General features: G+C 43.7%; 1 protein-coding gene across 2 annotated transcripts in view; it reads right to left on the bottom strand.

The window, feature by feature from the left end:
* The window catches only part of Snx16 (sorting nexin 16), a 30,056-nt gene extending 11,355 nt beyond the window's left edge, over positions 1–18,701 (bottom strand). Inside the window, exons 1-4 of one of the 2 annotated variants that reach the window (XM_021158298.3) lie at positions 18,510–18,701; positions 16,406–16,879; positions 14,197–14,283; positions 13,089–13,237 (exon numbers count right to left, since the gene is read on the bottom strand). In XM_021158298.3, coding sequence (XP_021013957.1) covers positions 13,089–13,237; positions 14,197–14,283; positions 16,406–16,780 — 611 coding nt within the window. In that variant the 5' untranslated portion in view covers positions 16,781–16,879; positions 18,510–18,701. Of the gene's footprint in view, positions 1–13,088; positions 13,238–14,196; positions 14,284–16,405; positions 16,880–18,265; positions 18,332–18,509 lie in introns of those variants that run through there. The other variant, XM_029475496.2, reaches the window with a different exon arrangement.
* Between the last annotated feature and the right edge of the window lie 1,070 nt (positions 18,702–19,771).

Here is a 19,771-nt window from a genome sequence, read left to right as displayed (position 1 = left end):
GGGATTGCCCGAGGCTTTAATTATCGTCCTCGTGGCCTTGGTTGTATGGTTCCTAGCCCTCTTCTTTTGTGAACATAGAAGGTTGTGTTAAATTGAAGTTCTTACGATCTCGGAGACATAAAACTGCAGTCTCCTTTAGAGTATCATGGGGGCTTCTCAATCAGTACAAACTTCATTAAAAGAACTTCTCAAAAGAAGGGACCTGAAGCTTGGGGACAGAGTTCTTCGCCGCTTTGTCGAGGAAGTTGATCGAGTAGCTCCCTGGTATGCGGTGTCAGGATCTCTGACGCTGCTGTCATGGAATAAGCTAGGCAACGATCTAGAAACCTGTTCAGACCTCAGGTTGGGAGTTAAGGCCATATGGAAACTAGTTAAGAGTTGTCTTGAAGATGAGGCCTGTGAGGAGGAGCGAAGGAAAGGGCAAAAGGTTTTAGAAGCTATGCAGGAAGGTATGTCAGAATCCGAGCGTAGTGAGAGGATGGGTGTGCGCACAAAAACCGTAAAAAAGGCAAAAAAGGGAAGTGAAAAAGGACCTCCCGGGAGAAACAGAAAGGGAGAGAAGGGGAGCAGCAGGCCCGGGTTATATCCGACCCGAGAACTGGCTGCCCTCCACCTAAGAGATACCTCGGATTCTTCCGAAACCGAGGACAGTAAACTGACCTCGGAGGAAGAGGGCGAGTTAGAAGAAGAAGCAGTTAGATATAAAGGAGAAAGGTATCACCCAGATGAAGGCGGGCGACCTAAGTCAAGTAAGCCCGCGTCCGGTGTCTCCTCTAAGGATAGGAGATTGTTGGCTGCCGCCATTCCCTCCGCTCCCCCACCTTATGAGGCCCGGTCATCCACAATTTCCTTTTTTCCCCAAAGGATCCTCCGCAAGCTACACTTAGCGTTTCCTGTTTATGAACAGGAAGGGGGGAGAATCTACGCTCCTGTAGACTATAGTCAGATAAAAGATCTTGCAGAATCAGTAAGAAAATATGGTCCCAATGCTAATTTTACTATTATGATTCTTGAAAGAATGGCACAAACTGCCATGACACCTAGTGATTGGCAAATGGTGGTTAAGGCCGCCTTGCCTACTATGGGACAATACATAGAATGGAAAGCCTTGTGGCATGAGGCAGCCCAGTCCCAGGCCAGGGCCAACGCAATAGCCCTTACGCAAGAGCAGCGGGATTGGACATTTGACCTTTTAACAGGCCAAGGCCCGTGGGCCGCAGATCAAATTAATTACCATTGGGGGGCGTACGCCCAGATTTCCAGCACAGCCATACGGGCCTGGAAGTCACTTAATCGCAAGGGAGAAACCACCAATCAGCTTACAAAAATTGTTCAAGGGCCCCAGGAGCCCTTTGCCGACTTCGTCGCACGCATGATGGAGGCGGCAGGAAAAATCTTTGGGGACCCAGAGGGAATAGGACCCTTTATTGAGCAACTGATTTTTGAACAAGCCACCCAGGAATGCAGGAATGCCATTGCTCCTAGAAAATCAAAAGGGTTGCAAGAATGGCTAAGAGTGTGTAGAGAGCTTGGAGGTCCACTTAGCAATACTGGCCTCGCGGCCGCCATCATGTTAGCACAAAAGCATCCTCCACAAAAGAAGACCGGTGAACGGACCTGTTTTAATTGTGGTAAGCCTGGACATTTCAAAAGAGATTGCAAAGCCCCAGACAAGAAAGGGGGGGTCTTGACCCTCTGCACGAGGTGTGGTAAAGGGTACCATAGAGCAGATCAATGTCGCTCAGTGCGAGATATACAGGGAAGGCTTTTGCCTCCATTAAATGTTCCTGCTCCCAATGTGTCAAAAAACGGGTCATTGGGCCCACGGTCCCAGGGCCCTCAAAGATATGGGAACCGGTTTGTCAGAACCTCCGGGATGGCGGAAGAAGCGACCCAGGAAGACCCACAAGGGTGGACCTGCGCGCCGCCTCCGACCTCCTACTAATGCCCCAAATGAGTATCCAACCAGTACCTATAGAGCCAATGTCACCTTTGCCCCCTGGGACCATGGGCCTTATCCTCGGACGAGGATCACTCACCTTACGGGGCCTAGTGGTCCATCCTGGGGTTGTTGACCACCTACACTCCCCCGAAATACAGGTCTTATGTTCTAGCCCTAGGGGCGTGTTTTCCATCAGTGCAGGAGATAGGATAGCTCAATTGCTGCTCCTCCCCGACACCCTCTGGGAGGGCTCCCCAGGCCCCAGTCCCAAAACGATGGGGTCGTCAGGAACTGATTCAGCCTACCTTGTTGTATCCCTGAATGAAAGGCCCAAACTCTGCCTCGAAGTAAATGGAAAAAGGTTTGAAGGTATTCTTGATACCGGGGCAGACAAAAGTATTATATCCACGCACTGGTGGCCAAAAGCTTGGCCCACTACAAAATCGTCCCACTCTCTACAAGGCCTGGGATATCATTCATGCCCTGCCATAAGCTCAATGAGTTTGACTTGGAAGGCTCCTGAGGGACAAAAGGGTAAGTTTGAACCTTATGTGCTCCCGCTCCCAGTAAACCTTTGGGGGAGAGACATTATGCAACATTTGGGCCTAACCCTGTCCAATGAAAAAATTGTGTTGGGGGAAGGCTTGAACAAGGCAAAAAACATGATGCTAAAGATGGGCTACAGGACAGGCAAAGGATTAGGACGGTCAGAGCAAGGAGGAATTGAGCCTATTTCACCAGTAGGAAATATAGCCCGACAAGGACTGGGTTTTTCCTAGGGGCCATGGGGACGGTTCGGCCTATACCGTGGAAAACAGAGGACCCGGTGTGGGTCCCTCAATGGCCCCTATCCTCTGAAAAAATGGAGGCCGCAATACAATTAGTAAATGAACAACTAAAATTGGATCATATAGAACCTTCTACCTCCCCCTGGAATACTCCCATATTTGTTATTAAGAAAAGATCAGGGAAATGGAGGTTGCTCCATGACCTTAGAGCCATTAATGAACAAATGCATTTGTTCGGCCCTGTGCAAAGAGGCCTTCCTGTGCTCTCCGCCCTGCCCAGGGGTTGGAATTTGATTATAATAGATATTAAAGACTGTTTCTTTTCTATACCTCTATGTCCAATAGATAGGCCCAGATTTGCTTTTACTATACCCTCTGTTAATCATATGGAACCCGATAAAAGGTACCAATGGAAGGTTCTACCACAAGGAATGTCCAACAGCCCTACTATGTGCCAACTTTATGTGCAGGAGGCCCTTTCTCCAGTAAGGGATCAATTTCCCTCGTTAGTCATGCTCCATTATATGGACGACATCCTTCTGTGCCACAAGGACCTTGGCCTGCTTCAAAGGGCCTACCCCCTTTTACTTAAAACTTTGAGTCAATGGGGACTTCAAATAGCTGTAGAAAAGGTCCAAATTTCAAATACTGGACAGTTCCTGGGTACTATGGTGACACCAAATAACATCATACCTCAAAAATTAGAGATAAGAAGGGACCACCTCCATACCCTAAATGATTTTCAGAAATTGTTGGGGGACATTAACTGGCTTAGACCCTTTTTAAAAATCCCCACTTCGGAATTAAGATCTTTGTTCAATATCTTAGAAGGAGATTCGCACATCACGTCCCCCCGAACATTGACTCCAGCTGCTGATCTGGCCCTGCAAAAGGTGGAAATGGCCCTGACACAAGCGCAGCTGCTCCGTATCGAAGAATCACAACCCTTTAGTCTGTGTGTCTTACAAACCGCCCATTTGCCAACTGCCGTTCTTTGGCAGAATGGGCCCCTGCTATGGGTTCACCCAAATGTATCCCCAGCAAAAATAATACATTGGTATCCTGAAGCCATAGCTCAGCTTGCACTCAGAGGCTATAAAGCAGCCATCACCCATTTCGGGCGTAGCCCCCACCTCTTGGTGGTGCCTTATACCTCTGTGCAAGTTCAGACTTTGGCCGCCACATCTAATGACTGGGCTATACTAGTTACAACTTTCCCTGGAAGCATAGACAATCACTATCCCAAACACCCGATCCTACACTTTGCCCAGAGCCAGTCAATTGTGTTCCCGCATGTAACGGTAAGAAACCCAATTAAGGAAGGGCTCATGGTGTATACCGATGGCTCCAAGAATGGTATAGGGGCCTTTGTGGTCAATGGCAAAATATGTTCCAAACAATATAAAGAAGCATCACCTCAAGTAATAGAGTGTCTAGTGGTTCTGGAGGTATTAAAAACCTTCTCTGAACCCCTCAATATTGTGTCAGATTCTAGTTATGTAGTAAATGCAGTAAACTTGCTGGAGGTGGCTGGGGTAATCAAACCCTCTAGCACTTTAGCACAAATTTTTCAAGAAATACAATCAGTGTTGCTTCAAAGAAAATTCCCAGTTTTCATCACTCATATCAGGGCTCATTCAGGCCTACCTGGCCCCATGTCCCTGGGTAATGACTTAGCAGACAAAGCCACCAAATTAATAGCCACAGCCCTGTCATCCTCTGTGGAAGCTGCAAAAGGATTCCACAATCGCTTTCATGTAACGGCAGAAACGTTGCGCCGTCGCTTCTCCTTGACTAGGAAAGAAGCTCGTGACATCGTCACTAGCTGCCAAAATTGCTGTGAATTTCTGCCCCTCCCTCATGTGGGGATCAACCCCCGCGGCGTTCAGCCTTTACAAATATGGCAAATGGATGTCACACATGTCCCCTCCTTTGGCAAGTTACAATATCTTCATGTGTCCGTCGATACCTGCTCTGGCATTATTTTTGCATCTCCCCATGTGGGAGAAAAGGCAACACATGCGATCCAACACTGCCTCGAGGCTTGGAGCGCTTGGGGACAACCTAAATTTATTAAAACTGATAACGGACCAGCTTATACTTCACAAAAATTTCAAAGCTTTTGTCGCCAAATGGGAGTAACGCATCTAACTGGTATCCCATATAACCCACAAGGTCAAGGCATTGTTGAGAGAGCACATCGGACCCTTAAATCTTATGTTGTTAAACAAAAAGGGGGCGCTGATGAAGCTATACCCCGTACGCCAAAAGTGTCTGTGTCATTGGCACTATTCACCCTCAATTTTTTAAATCTTGATGCACATGGCCGTACTGCTGCTGACAGACATTGCTCTGAACCAACTAGACCCAAGGAATTAATAAAATGGAAAGATGTCCTAACCAACAAATGGAGAGGCCCGGATCCTATTCTAATAAGATCCAGGGGAGCTGTTTGTGTTTTCCCGCAGAACGAACAAAATCCATTCTGGGTCCCAGAAAGACTAACACGAGCAATACCCCAAGATGATGAAGATCGCCCTGCTAATATTGGGAATCATCCTGCCTCTGCAAGTGATATCCCAGGAAAAAGGGCTTCGATGGGGAATAATGTCAACATTCCCACTCCCCATGCCGGTAATGTATAATGCTCAGGTATTTCCCCGCCTTTTTTCTACCAATGAAAATCATGGGCTTCCATATTTACCGTGGGATCCCCAGCTCGAAAAGGTCACTGAACAGAGAAGACATAATTTGAGGGGGAGTTTATGTTTCTCCCTCAATAGTTCTTTGACCGAGTGCATTGGATTATCCTATCAGTACGTTGTCCATATTCCCAATGCACTTATGAATGATACATTTTATGGTGGAGATCTTGTTGATTTGTCTGGAGATTGGCCCAAGGTAACAAAAATTATTAATCATACTGAGTATCAGCAACCAAGGTTAGCCCCCTTTTGTGTAGCAAAGGAAGAGCTGTCTTCCACCCCGCCTTGGGCCGGCTGCCAAGCGCGTCGAGTGGGGCGAGTTAATGATTATTTCACATTATCCCCACCCTTGATTAATGGTTCATATAATGTGGCAAGACGCAATGGCGAAGATAATCCCTCAGCCATTGGCTATCCCTTCAATTTATGGCTTTTGTGTGGCATTAATGGGAGCTGCACCGATATTGCGCCTCTGGCATTAATAGAGGGAGGCTGGTCCCAAAGGGGTTTCATGCGGTTCAGCCTAAATTCCTCCTCCACGTGGTGGGTGGGATCGCCTCAACAGTTTCAATATCCCCCTACGCCTGTTTGTGTTTGGCCCCCTTTTCTTTGGCTTGTTAGTAATTCTACCTTACCTAATAATTTGACTGACATTCATTGTCAAAATTATTCCTGCTTTTATGCTACATGCTGGGATGCCAAGGCTTTTTCCTTTGCCATGGTTGTCCGTTTGCCCCGCTTTGTTCCAGTCCCGGTGGTGGCCCCCAGCTCCCTGTCCCTTTTTAGGGAAAAGAGGGATTTTGGTGTCTCTGCAGTGATCGTAGGAATTGTGGCTACTGTAGGCATAACCGCCTCAGTAACTGCATCAGCTCTGGCCCTGTCAGGGACTGTGCAGACTGCAGACACTATTAATCAACTGTCGGCCGCTGTGTCTGCAGCAATTGAAGATAGCCATCTTGCCTATACCCAGCTCCGGGGAGGATTATTACTGGTTAATCAACGTATAGATTTGGTTCAAGAACAAATTGATATCCTCTGGCAACTCGCGCAGTTGGGATGTGAAGTCAGAATGCCAGGGTTATGCATCACATCAGTACAATATAATAATTTCACATACGCCGCTAATCTTTCTAAGAGTTTGTCTCAACAGCTGCTACACAATTGGACGTTTGATTTTGATCAAACCCTCCAGAAACTTAGATTGGCCATCGTCCAAATCAATTCCACCAGACTTGACCTCTCCTTGACCGAAGGCTTTTCGTCATGGATTTCTTCTGTTGTTTCTTATTTTAAGGAATGGGTGGGGGTGGGTTTGTTTGGAATTCTCCTTTGCTTCGGATCGGTATTTAGCTTATGGTTAATTTGCAAATTATATAAGAAAAATAATAGAGACAAAATCATGATATCCCAGGCGCTTGCTGCCCTGGAGCAGGGGCAATCTGCACAGGTATGGCTGGCGGCGCTTAAACAAAATTGATTTGCACCACTGGTCGCTGGCTGCCCACGCCTTAGCGGGTGAACTTCAGCAGCCCTAGAGGATTGTAGAGCAATGCATCGCACAGGTGGTCCCCCCGTTCCACCTGGGGAATATGCCGTCTAGTGGGGGTTTCCTGCCCTAGTCTTCCCCTCCTCGAAAAAATGGCAGAGGGACAGGTCGGAGCAACTTCGGGTCCCACTCAAGCCTAGTTGTTGCTTGCGGACATAGTTCTTACATCTCTGAGTAAGAGGATTCGGCCAATGTTCCCGTCCTCTCATACTGGGTGTCCAGTTGGTTTTATTAGATAAAAAAGGGGGAGATGTGGGGCGCCGCTATCTTCCGGTGCTGAGTCATTTCCTCAGTACCAACTCGTAAACATCTAGTTTGCGCCTGCGCTGGAAATCCCCGCCCCGGGCAGCTCCGCCTCAGGGATAACATCATATGGGGCGATCAGTGTTGAGCCAATCATGGCATGCCACGTCCGAGGCGGGGAGAATTTCTTATAAAAGGGAGGGGCTCGGACTGCCTGGGGTCTCCGGTTGTGAAGCTTATGCTCTCCCTCTCAAGACGCATAAAGCTTGCTGCAGAAGAACCCTATTGTGTGTGGTGTCCTCATTCGCGGGCGAATCAGTGAACACTCACACAGTGTATTTCTATTATCCTAAATGCTTCTCATTAGCTCCCCCTCCCCAACCCCACCCTTTTCCTGCTGGTCTGGTGCAAAGTCTGAAAGCTATTTTCCCGCAGGACTTCTCAAGGTTTAACTGGCAGATTAAAGAGTTTAAAGGGAGAAAAACACTGGAAATAGGATGTGAAATAAAATTGTGAAGACTTAGAACAGTAAATATTGCTATGGCACATAAGGATGAAATGATGTTAGTGTAGGACAGCTGTGCTTTAAGTGAGACTGTGCAAATAACTTGACCACACTTTGACAAATCAAATTTCATGCTGTTCCCAGCACATGACCTGCAGGCTGGACTTCTGTAGTGTGACTAGAAAATTCTCTTCCATCTGACAAATCCTTCTTAACTGTCTCAAAGATGGGCCAAATATCATTATTTCTTTAGAGACCAGCTCTAATGTCCTCCCGTGGTAAATTCTGATATTTCTTCCATTAACAGCTGTATTTTTCCCTTGTCACTTTTGGGGCACATCTTTTCCCTTAGATGTAATATAGGACTAGCACACAACTCATCTTTGTGTAGCCGTACTGCCACACAATGTAAACATTTGCTGAACAGGTAACATTTCTAATAAATCCTGTTATCATGAAAAGAGTCCATTTAATTTGTTTTTGCTTTGTGTTTTATACATAGACCTGAACACAATACTCTCAATATTTCTAAACTAGCATTTCTGGATTTCATCTTCTCTCCACTTTGGCGTGTCACAGCTGGAGCAACTCTAACTAAGAACTGCAGCTGTCATGTGACAACAGCTGTGCTGTAGGGCACAAGGCTATCAGAACACAGTGTGTCAGAAAGAAAAGCTAGAGTAGCTTAATAAATGAGCAATTATCTGCATATACAAAGACACACTAAAGTTTATCTTCAATTATTTTTGATGGTTTTGGTATTTTGATGTGTCTGGGTGCTTTGCTGGTGTGTGTCTGTGCACTGCACACAAAGTGCTCTTGGAGAGAAGAGAGCATCAGATGCCCTGGACCTGTACTTGTACATGGTTGTCAGCTGTCATCTGGGTAGTGGAATTTGGTCTCTTGGAAGAGCAGTCAGTGCTGCTAACCACTGAGTCAACCCTTCAGTACAAACAAACTTGCGCACATGCACACAGACAGACAGACAGACAGACACACACACACATAGTATAGTGTAGTAAGCTATAAGTGACGTATAATAAAGTGTAGAAATCTTGTCTGTTCTCTTCTCCCTTGGGGGAAATGTATTCTGTTCCCTTTTCAGTACGAGGAAATGAAAAGACTCTTCTCTCCTATATTGCTAAATATGATAAAGCCTTTGAAGAGTGAACTCTCTTCTTCCCTCTACTGTGTGACCTGAGCTGGAGGACGCCATGACATCTTGCACAGAGTGCACCAGGAACAATGAGAGCAGAGCTGCCGCAACAGCCTCTGACAGGCTGGGCAGTAAGCATTATGTTTATAGAAGAAACAGTCATGAAAGGTGGAGACAACGCAAGGACAAAGCTGGGTAGTACTATGGCAGGGTTTGAATCTGCACATAGCTCTTACGCAGCCTCAGACTTACAACACATGTTCTAGTTTCTTTCTGATCATACAGTTTCCTACCCCCAATCTCAACCTTACTTTCTAGCCATTCAAATCCCACAATTCCTACAAATACAAATTCCAGTATTGCTCCCCTCCAGTACCTCTACTTTAATAATCTACATTACACAGAACAGCAATTTACAAACTTCCTTCTTTTATTCAAACAGTTGCCCAAGTTCTCTATATGACACGTGACCAAGCAGTTAAAGGCCCACATTTATGACACATGAATAATCCTTCTCTTCACCTTCTCATGCTAACTATTTAAGGGACCTCTTTCACTGTAAGGTCAATGTTAAATATCAGGCAGGAAAAATAATGTATACTTTATCACAAAGACTACTCTATCCTTAGTCTAGTATAAGCTCTTCAGGGGATTTCTTAGATGTCTGATGATGTAAGACAAAAGCAGTAATAGACTTAGATCAATACATGTGAGGTAAACTAAATAGTTCCTAAGTTTTTAGTACTCTTAGCATGTTAAGAAAATGAAAACTTTCCCAACTCCCTTGGTCAGAAACGTTCATTTTCCAGCAGTGCACATTTCTGCACTGAGTGCTTTCACGTCTATTCTGTTTTTTGTTTGTTTGTTTGTTTTTGTTTTTGTTTTTCAAGACAGTGTTTCTCTGTGTAGCCCTGGCTGTCCTGGAACTCCCTCTGTAGACCAGGCTGGCCTCGAACTCAGAAATCCGCCTGCCTCTGCCTCCAGAGTGCTGGGATTAAAGGCGTGCGCCACCACGCCCGGCTCACGTCTATTCTGTAAGTGCCCTGTGTGTGTGTCTGTAAGTACACTACACACATGCCACCTGCGCAGGGAGGTCAGAACAAAGTCACATGCCCCCTGGAACTGGAGTGTTAGAGACTCATAAAAACCACCAAAGGAACTGAACCCAGGTCCTCTGCAAGAGGAATAAGTGCTCTTAAACATCAAGCCAACTCTCCAGTTTTAGGAATTCTGCATGTCCCTAACAAACCAAACTTCTTTTTTATCTTTCTTATTTACTCTTTTTTTTTTTTGAGACACACTCTCTCTACATAGCCATGGGTGTCCTGGAACTCACTATACAGACTAGCCTGGCCTTGCACTCACGGAGATTTACTTGCCTTTACTGTAAGTACTTGGGATTTAAGGCATGCTCCACCATGTCTAGTTTAAGTCTACTCTCTTTATTTGCAGTTCTGGGTTCAAAGCCACAGCCCTGTGCATGTAAGATACATGTCCTCTACTGACCTTTTTTTCTTTTTCCTGATAAGTAGATTTGATTAATTTCACCTATTTTATTTTTTGACATGGTCTTTCTAGATAGCCCAGGCTTAACTCAAACATACAAAATCTTCAGTGTTTACTTTCCAAGTGCTGATATTCCAGGCTCCTGTACTCCACACCTGGCTGCAATTCCTAACTTTTAATGACTGAAATCTATTACTGGTAATTTTAAAAATAGTTAAATTTTGCTAGTTAAAAATCAAATTATAAAAAGGTTACTTAAAGTGGCCCCTAGAATGTAATTTAGTACATTTTCAGTATAAAGACTTACTGAATATGGGGCAAGAGACCAGAGAAAACATGTATGGATTTCTTATACTGTTTTTTATGATATACTATAAGATAAACTTCAAAGGCCTTTTATGATTTATGCATACTAGTTTTTGTTAGTGGTTTTCCTGAAATGTAAATTTATATTTCTCAAAAAACATGTATGTCTTTATAGTCTCATTTGCACAAACTCCTCTTTTCTAATGGAGTGCCAACAGTGCTGCCATTGATCCATTCCAGACACACTGAGAGCTGACTGAGTCAGCACTGTGTGAAGCTCAGGACACTGCCCAATGATGAACTAATCACATGACTACATTCTTAAAATCTGGTGAAAGAAACAAAACCAAGTAATAAAAAACAATGTGCAAAACAAAATGTGATGACAGTCAAGCACCAACCAGCCTTTGTTAACTGGGATTCCCTGGAGTACTAAACTATGTGGTGATGACGTAAGTGTTATCTTCTCAATTCTTAAGATTGGTAGAAAGCTAGTATCATCCTACCTAGAAGTACAAAAGTTCATTACAAACCACAGGCATCTTAAAGCACTAGGAGAGAACTCTCAAACCTGCAAAGGCCCCCTACAAATGCTGTAAGAAAGCAGATACCTGGTTTTCATAATGGAGAGGCAAGGTGCTAGTCAAAAAGGCCAGTGACCTAGTGAAGTGAAGTCTATGCTGAAAGAGTTACAGTGGAGCAGCAGTCTGAAATGCTGCCTTTCTAGAAAAAAAAATAGACGTGAAGACCAAGAAGCATGTTAGGGTTAGACAGAGGTGCGATGGATATGGCAGATGCACACAGAATGGGTGAGTGGAGGAATAACAAATGCACTGCTGGAAAGAGCCTGGGACCAGAATGACCTCATCAAACTGTACTGCAAAAAGACCAGAGGCCGTATTGAGCTACAGAAATGTGAGTGAAGGAAGAGAGGAAGATAAGAGGAAGGACTACAGCAATTAAGGTAAGACCTGGTTGCACTAGGATGAAGATGGCAGTGACAGAGGAAAAGTAGGCAAGTCTTCCTAAGGGAAAAGATTATAGAATGTGTGGAAGACAACTTGCAGATCTGCACAGACAATGATGCTGGGAAGGGGGACAAATGCCTGAAGCCTATTCTTCAAGCTGAGGCAGAACACACTGAAGACACAGAGTATGCAGGTCTCTCCTATGGAAGGTTGAAAGTGATGTGCATAAAGATGGAATGAAAGAAAGGGAGAGACGGGTTGGTTTTTTTTTTAGTTATTTTCCATCATTACTTGAAAAACTGAGCTCAGCCATGTTGAGGAGTTGGTTTATTGCTTGCATTATATTATTTGGGACTTGCAAGAGAATTCTGCATGTAAGATGCTGAGGGGCCCTGCCCCCAGCTGGTTCTGATTGGTGAATAAAGCTGCCGGCGGCCAATAGCTAGGCAGGGAGAAGAAGGTGTGGGACTTTAGGATTCCTGGGCAAGGGGACCAAAGAAGAAGCAGAAGTACCATGCTGGGGAAGCATAAAGACCAGACCTGAGAAGTGCAGGGCAGAGACAGCCAACATGCAAAAGTCAGGGAGGATTTAATAAGTAATAATTCAGGAGTATCGAAGGGGAGAGTGTGCTGCTGCGTGGAGATTTGGGAGTGGCTTAGGGCATTATTAAATATGAGGTTTTGTGTGTGTGTGTGTGTGTGTGTGTGTGTGTGTGTGTGTGTATGCGTGTATACGCATGCGCGACTTTCTTTTGAGAATCCAGAACACGGCACAGATAGCAAAGAACTCACTGCTGTCGCCAGGGGATTAGAGAGGATTATTCAAACTACTGCACACAGCTGCAGACAGGTACTATATGTTCCTGCTCACTATAAATGTTCTCTGTAGTTTTCCAAACAGTTCTAATTTTTCTAATAACATAAATCCTTCATGCAATATTTTTCATTAAGAGATTTTCTTATAATCAGAAGCCAAAATGTAAAATCTTTGATCCTTTTCATACTCTCCAATGTTTCCAGAAATTTTATTTTACTACACAAATTAATCTAAATTCTTAATTTTTATATTACTTGGAAGAGATATAAAAACTAGCCTCAAAATTATTTTTACATTAAGCAAAATTGACTATTCTGTGAGGCATACTGTCTAAATGATTACTAACATGCTTGATACTAAAATCAAGTTTACAGCTGGACAGTTTGAAGACATTGTGTACTGACATTTTTCTCTTCACATTTAAAGTTTTAATAAAAATGAAATGCTAAATAAAATCCTCAACTAAAAGAAAACAAAATTCCATGTATTTGAGAGAAGTAATTACATCCCCACCCTCCAATATATGCTGATATGAAATTGGTCCTGAATTTATTCTTCAGTTTAAACTTGAAATGATTTTATAATTTATTTCAATTTGTTACATACCAGTTAGCAATGTCCTTGTGAGCTACTAGGTTCTGAAGAAATGCTTGTAATCCTAATTGTCTATCTTCTAGAAATTCCGCATTATAATTATCTTTAAACCAGCGTTTTGGAGGAAGTGCTAATCGAAAGCCTGGAAACATCTCTTTTAACTAAAAAACAAAAACAAAAACAAAGAAAGAAAGAAAGAGACAACGTTTAGCTCAGTTACATGAATGATTCCATACTGTTCTATACCATGAACTATTTGAAATTATTCACCAAACAAGCTTATGATAATTAAACTAGGTAAGCCATTTTCTGTTGCCCTTGGGATCTCCCAGAGCTGTGGTGCAGGCATTCCAGTTGCTCCACCCTATGCCGGCACCTGCACGCAGTCTTTTCCACCTTCTCCTGTCTGGCGTCCTGGTGAGTAGGATTCACTGCAGCTGTAATTTGCATTTCTGATTTCATAAATACTGTTAAATACTGCCTAACTGGGTTTTTGTTTATTATGTATTCAACTTTTGTCTAGCCCATTTAAACAGTTAGGCTGCAACTTTAAAGATGGAACAACTGCATATAAGAATGGATCCATGCCCTAAGAACGATCTCTGGCTAACAGACATTAATCAAACAAGTGCCTTGCCCTATAACACTTGGAAACCAAACTCTGACCAAAACCTGAATGAGCTTGGAAGCTGATTTGTCCCCAGAGACACCAGATAAGAGTCCAGCCTGGCTAAAAGCCTGGCTGTGAGCGTGTCTGGTCCTGAAGAGCACCTGTACCCTATCCCAACCACTAGTAACAAGTTTTAACAGTGTAGGCAGCAATAGATCTAATATTAACACTACAGACCTTTGCTCTCTGTCCTTTTATTGTAAGTGATGCCATGGAGATTTCCTCAAACTTTTGAGGTTATACAATCATATAGGAAATAGATCAGAACAATTTTTCATAAATACGCAGCTAATTGTGCAGATGACACTAATAATTACTATAGTAAAGAGAACTCTATGATATTCCTATGAATCACAGACTTGATAACTTATAGGAAGCTGCATGAAGTGAAGATGCAGGGAACAGACACATAACTGGCAAGTGAAGGCAGCTCGAGGTCTAACTACTTACTTTGTCATTAAGCCTGGAGAAGTCAGTGTATCTTCGGAAAACTACCCAGCTTTCTTCTGGGCTTTTCTTTACTAGGATTTTATATACCTAGAAAGAGAAAAGGGGAAAGGATATTGAGAGAGGGGAGACGGAGACAGGGGGGACAGAGACAAGAAGAAATCAAACATCTGTAGACAACTTTACTTGATATAACAAGCAATCTTTATACAAGAAATACAAAATCATTTAGAGAACCAAATGTATGGAGAGGAAGACAGCAAAGTAATTTTTTAAAGTATGAGCAAGCCTAAACGCCACAGCACATGCATGGAGGTCAGAGAGCAACATTCAGGAGCTTCTCTGGTTCTACCACATGGGTCACGAGGCTTGGCAGCAAGCACTTTTACTCACTGAGCCAACTCCCCAGCTCGATCTACATTGAAGCAGCACCAACTTGGAGGCTAAGCAAATCAACATACAAATCCAGACTGATAGCATTCATACCCTAGCATACTGTTAATGAGTACACTGTCTTCCAGACGATGGGTAGGTGAGTGTAAAGAAATAGCCGTCAAGTTCCAATTGGTAAAATGCCTCTTTCTATCCCAGCAGTGTTATAACTGCATCCTATATACTAGACTGTTTTTTCAAAAATCATGTCAACAGTTTTCCTTGAAGGGCCTCTCCTCCAGGCATCCGTTAACAGCATGAAGCAGCAGAATAAACACACAAAAAACTAGAGTTCAAGAAAATCCAAAAGCAAACACTTTGACTTAATGTGACTTTAGCACGGTCAATGATGAACACATATAGGCCAATGTGCATAAGCATACAATATTAAAGTATTTAAACAAAACTGGGAATGGTGGTCCATACCTAAGTCCAACACTTAGGAGGCAGAGGCAGGCAGATCTGTATGAGCTCAAGGTTAGCCTGGTCTACACAGTGAGTTGCAGAAACAGCCAGGACTACATAGAGACACCCTGTCTCCAAATACCAAAAAAAGAAACAAAATAAAACCAAACCCCAAAATATTAAAGCTGGATAGACTTGAAAAAATTCATTAAAGCAATGGAAAACAAATGTAGATCTCTCCTATGAATATCAAACAGCTATTCCAGACAGAAATCTGACCACAAGGCCTCTGCATGGACAATTTCAAAACATTATGAGGAGGAATTAAAGAAAACTAAGGATGGGTTCCTCATATATTGAGGGCAGTACTGTGAAGCTGATGTGCTCTCTAGCTGGTTTATAGATGTACCAGACCTCAGTGCATAGGGAGGGAACAGCACAGGCTATCCTGAGAAATAATAGTGTGCTCAAAGTACTGGGTATCAACATCTACCAATTGCCTCACTAATTAGAATTGTGGAACTGGGAAAAGGCAGAAAAGTGGAGATCAGGAGATTCACCTTTATGATAGCATAGGAAACAATGAAAATGAAGGCTTTTAGTTATTTAAGTGCCTAATTAAGTGATTTTACAGAAAAATATAAATGGTTGGGCCTTTCATCACAACGCGGATTTAAGAATCACTCCTCGATGGTCTGCAGATATAAATGTTAAAGTTTATAACAAAAAACTGTTAGAGTAAAACACGGGTAACATCTTTACAGTATTATAGGATGTACAGATTGTAGACAAATGCTAGTCAGAGCCAGGTCGAGAACACAGAAAACTGCAAAATGGAGATGTACAGGAGAATGTGCAAGAGATTATCCAAATGGCCAAAAAGGTTTGAGTGTTTAATGTAACTAGTCATTAAGAAAACTCACATTTTATTTAAACTAGAAAGCATAAAATAAGAACAGAAAAAGGCAACACCCCAGGGAGGTGTGGAATGCATGGAAATCCCACACTGCAATGGTGTCCCCGCTACAGAGCATGGCTCACCAGTATTTCCCAATGCTGAGCTATGGCACTAACAACTTTACTCCTAAGTAGCTTGTAAATGGGAGTGCATGCATATAGTTCCCAAGTGATGGTACCAGAAGACCACAGTCACAAAGAGCCTCAAAAGACAGGCATTGCCCGCAGTAAAAATGAGCTGCCTAAACTTATGCACGGTTACGGGTAACTCTCATAAACATAACACCAGAACAACTGGATCCTAAAGACTATGTGGTCAAGAATCTGCAGTACAGGCTTGCCTTAATCAGCACACACAAGCACACCGGTAAACCCATCTTGTTCTTGTTACTGGTGTGCAGCAGAAGCCAATACTTACAGTGAATTTGGCCCGCTCTTCCATCACCTCGTAACCTAGAATTGTAGGTGTTGAAGGTCTGTCTTCCCAGTTCACTGCCTCAGGATGCTGCTCTTCAGCCTCTCTTGGTCTAGCAGAATACTCAATGGATGAATCTGTCCCTGTAAATTTAGTCCTAATGAGAGGACTACCACACATCGATGATGCACTGTCCATCTGATCCTGGACATTCGTCTGCCTAAGACTGCCCACGGTTGAGTCCTCTAACTGGCCTTTGGAAGAGGTTGAGCTTGTGGACACACTGCCAAAAGAAGAACTCCTTTGATTTCTGTTGTTTGTAAAGCTGGAAGCGGAGTTTCCTATTGGCATCGGAACTGGGACATACGGGGTTGCCATCTTCTTTGGCCTTGGCAACAAACTTGTACACCTTTGAGTCCAAACACTTAAAGAACAACCAATATGCAGTTCATTGCTTTCTTCTTAGGAATTCACTATCTAAAAATGAGAAGGACATATTGAGGAATTAGTCTTCAACCTAGAACTCAAACCAAAAGAAAACAAAGTGCTTCTCTTAATTTGTGACACTCAATGACCTATGAAGAATGTCTAACATCATCCTGTAATCTGATTTATCTCTGTGCACTCTTGTTTAATGGTGAAGAGAACAAACTTATTTTATATCTCTTTTCTTGACCCTTATGATATACATATTTCTTCTTCTTTTTTTTTTCCTTTGGTCTACTTGTCTTTATTTTTTGCACTATTCATTTTAAATGGACTTAATCCTAACATACATACGAACATATTCCCTGTCTACTCCCACTCAAAAAACGGAAGCAGAAGGAGAAGTTTTGTCGTCCTGGTTGTACTATATGCAACATAGGAGCAGAAGATGGAAAAAAGTCATTCATTTTACTTTTTTATACAATTACTGAAACTCCCAAGGATTTACACAGGCTAATCATAGTCAGTCAGAAGTTTGATTATTACTAAGAAATGCTCTTTTACTTTGATTGAGACTTGCAAATGCTATGCATGCATTCTAAACCTCTTCCTTAAAAATATATGCTAATTTTTAGGCAGGGTCTTACGAGGTTGTTGCCTGTGAACTTGCTAAGTAAGTAGCCTAGGTAGGTTTGAACTTTTGATCTTGCAGCCTCCACAGGTGCTGGGATACACACCTGTACTACCAAGCCAGCAACAACTGTCTTGAAAGTAACATTTATTTTTAAAACTTAGCATCAAATATATTTCATATGCAAACTTGGTAAAGTTAATGAAAAAAAAAAAGGGGGGTATCAGGTTTAAAGTCAACCAAATTAAATCATTAAAAGTTTTGCCTTTTGATTCTAGATTATTAATTCTCAATAACCTAAGGTCCAAAAGATGGTTATATTTTATGTGTGAATAATTTTGTAGAATAAAGAAGTACTGACTTACCATTACGACGTTAAGTAATAAAACTCAGAAATGTTAAGTAGCGACCAGGAGAAATGACAGGTCAATTTATACACAGCAACAGGGGGTCTACCAGCCCAACTTTATTTACTGTCCTCTTAGCAAGCTGTCTCCTCTGGATGTAGGAAGTATAAACAGGGTGCCTAACCTCACGCGGCCAGTGCAACCTTCCTTACTGTTGAACCTTCAAGAAACTTGAGCTACGGACTCACCCCTTGGGTGAATCCTGACCCCCACCCCGCACCTCCCCAGAAGAACTGCGCAGGATTCTCGTAGCTCCGGCGCTGGCCTCTGACATCTGCCACCTGAGGCCCGGGGCTGCCAAGGGCGGCCTCGGGGTGCGCCCGGGGACTCCCACCCGCGGGAGCGCCGAGCGGCGGAGGGAGGGCGTGTCGCCTTCTTCGGGGGCGCCTGACCTCGTACCCAGGAGGATGCTCCCGCGCTACCTGGGAGAAGGGTGACAGCACGGTGGCGGAACGCAGGCCCGGGGAAGCTGGCAGGGAGGCGCGGTCCGCGCGGGCCGCGAGCCCCCAGGCCGGGCTCCCGCACCTCCAGTCCTCCCGTGCCAGGCGCGGCCAGGGGTGCGGCGGGCTCCAGGCTCCTCCGCGCCCCGCAGCCTCCCGCGCGCCCGCACGCCGTCCAGGCGGCAGGTGCCCCCGCGTCCTACCTCGGCGCGCTCCGCGACCCCACGGCGTCAGGGGAAGGAAGGCGGCTCCTGTTGGACTGCGGCGGGTCGCGTCCTGCCCGGGCACTCGGACTCCTCGCGTGACCCTCCGCTCCGGAGCAGCCGCTCGGTGCCTAGGCACAGCCACCCAGCCAGGTTCCCGCGAACCCGAGGGAAGGGGCGGCCTCGAGTGGGAGGGGGAGGTATGCCGCTCCAGGAAGTGACGTCACAGCACGGCACCGCCCCCGGAGGCCCACACTGGGATTGTTGGGCCCTGTCTCTGCAGTGGCCCGAACAAATCTAATTTTGTCACAGGGAATCGACAGTTTTTTTCACAGGCTTTATTACTAAAAGGGAGTTTCTGAGAAATGGGGCTACAATATCTAGTTTGCCAAGTAGATGACGAGAAGACTTCAATTCCCAGAAGGCACTTTGGGTAGCGTAAGTTCAGGCTAGAGCTTTGCATCATGGGACTTGTAGTTTTCACTGGTTTGGGGGGAGGTCTAGAAGGTTAGTCATTTTCCATAATTGGCATTTCTTTGATGGATTGAAAACTGATTTGAAGAGTAGGCAGGTAGAACACTATTTTCTTGTGTATTTGTACCTGTAATTTAGGACTATGGTAAAGATTCCTGAATGCCTGAATTCCTGAATTTAGCCCAAGTGAAAACAGTATTAGGCTGCTTAGATTTGCTAATTTGAAAACCTATAGTGTTTCAGCAACACTATTATTTAATATTATATATCAAAGTTTACAGAACCATTTATCAGTAAAATCGAGTTGTCTTACTTAAAGATTATTCCATGATTTCTAGGGCTTTGGAGCGATACCTAGAAGGGGAAAATTGAGAGTGGTGATTCTAAAATGATAATGTGATTTCTGACATAGGTGTAGCTTTTATTGGAGAAATCAGTATGAGAGAAACAGAATTCGTTGAAAACGTAAATGTATTTTCAGGAAGAAATTGCCCTTTTTGTCCTTGAATTAATTAATATAATTGAATAAAGGGAAGAAAAAAGTAAAGCAAAGAAAAATGAACCTTGGAATAGTTTTCTTAATAGGGCTTCAGGGGCCAAGGAAAGGAAAGCGCTCAAGAAATAAGAGTGTACAGGTAGCATAGTTTGAAGAAAGATGAAGATCTTGTAAAGGTTGTTGGAATTGTTTGAGTAATTTTTTTTACAGATTATTGAGTGGAACATAACAGGATATACATATATACAAACATATACGTATATACATATGTATATTTCACATATTTTCTGGT

The sequence above is a fragment of the Mus caroli genome, unplaced genomic scaffold (genome assembly GCF_978045245.1).
Source record: "Mus caroli unplaced genomic scaffold, Mus_caroli_1 scaffold_3, whole genome shotgun sequence".
Taxonomy (NCBI): Eukaryota; Metazoa; Chordata; class Mammalia; order Rodentia; family Muridae; genus Mus; species Mus caroli.
The sequence above is the reverse complement of the archived record's forward strand: the minus strand, read 5'-3'. Positions and strand labels throughout refer to the sequence as shown.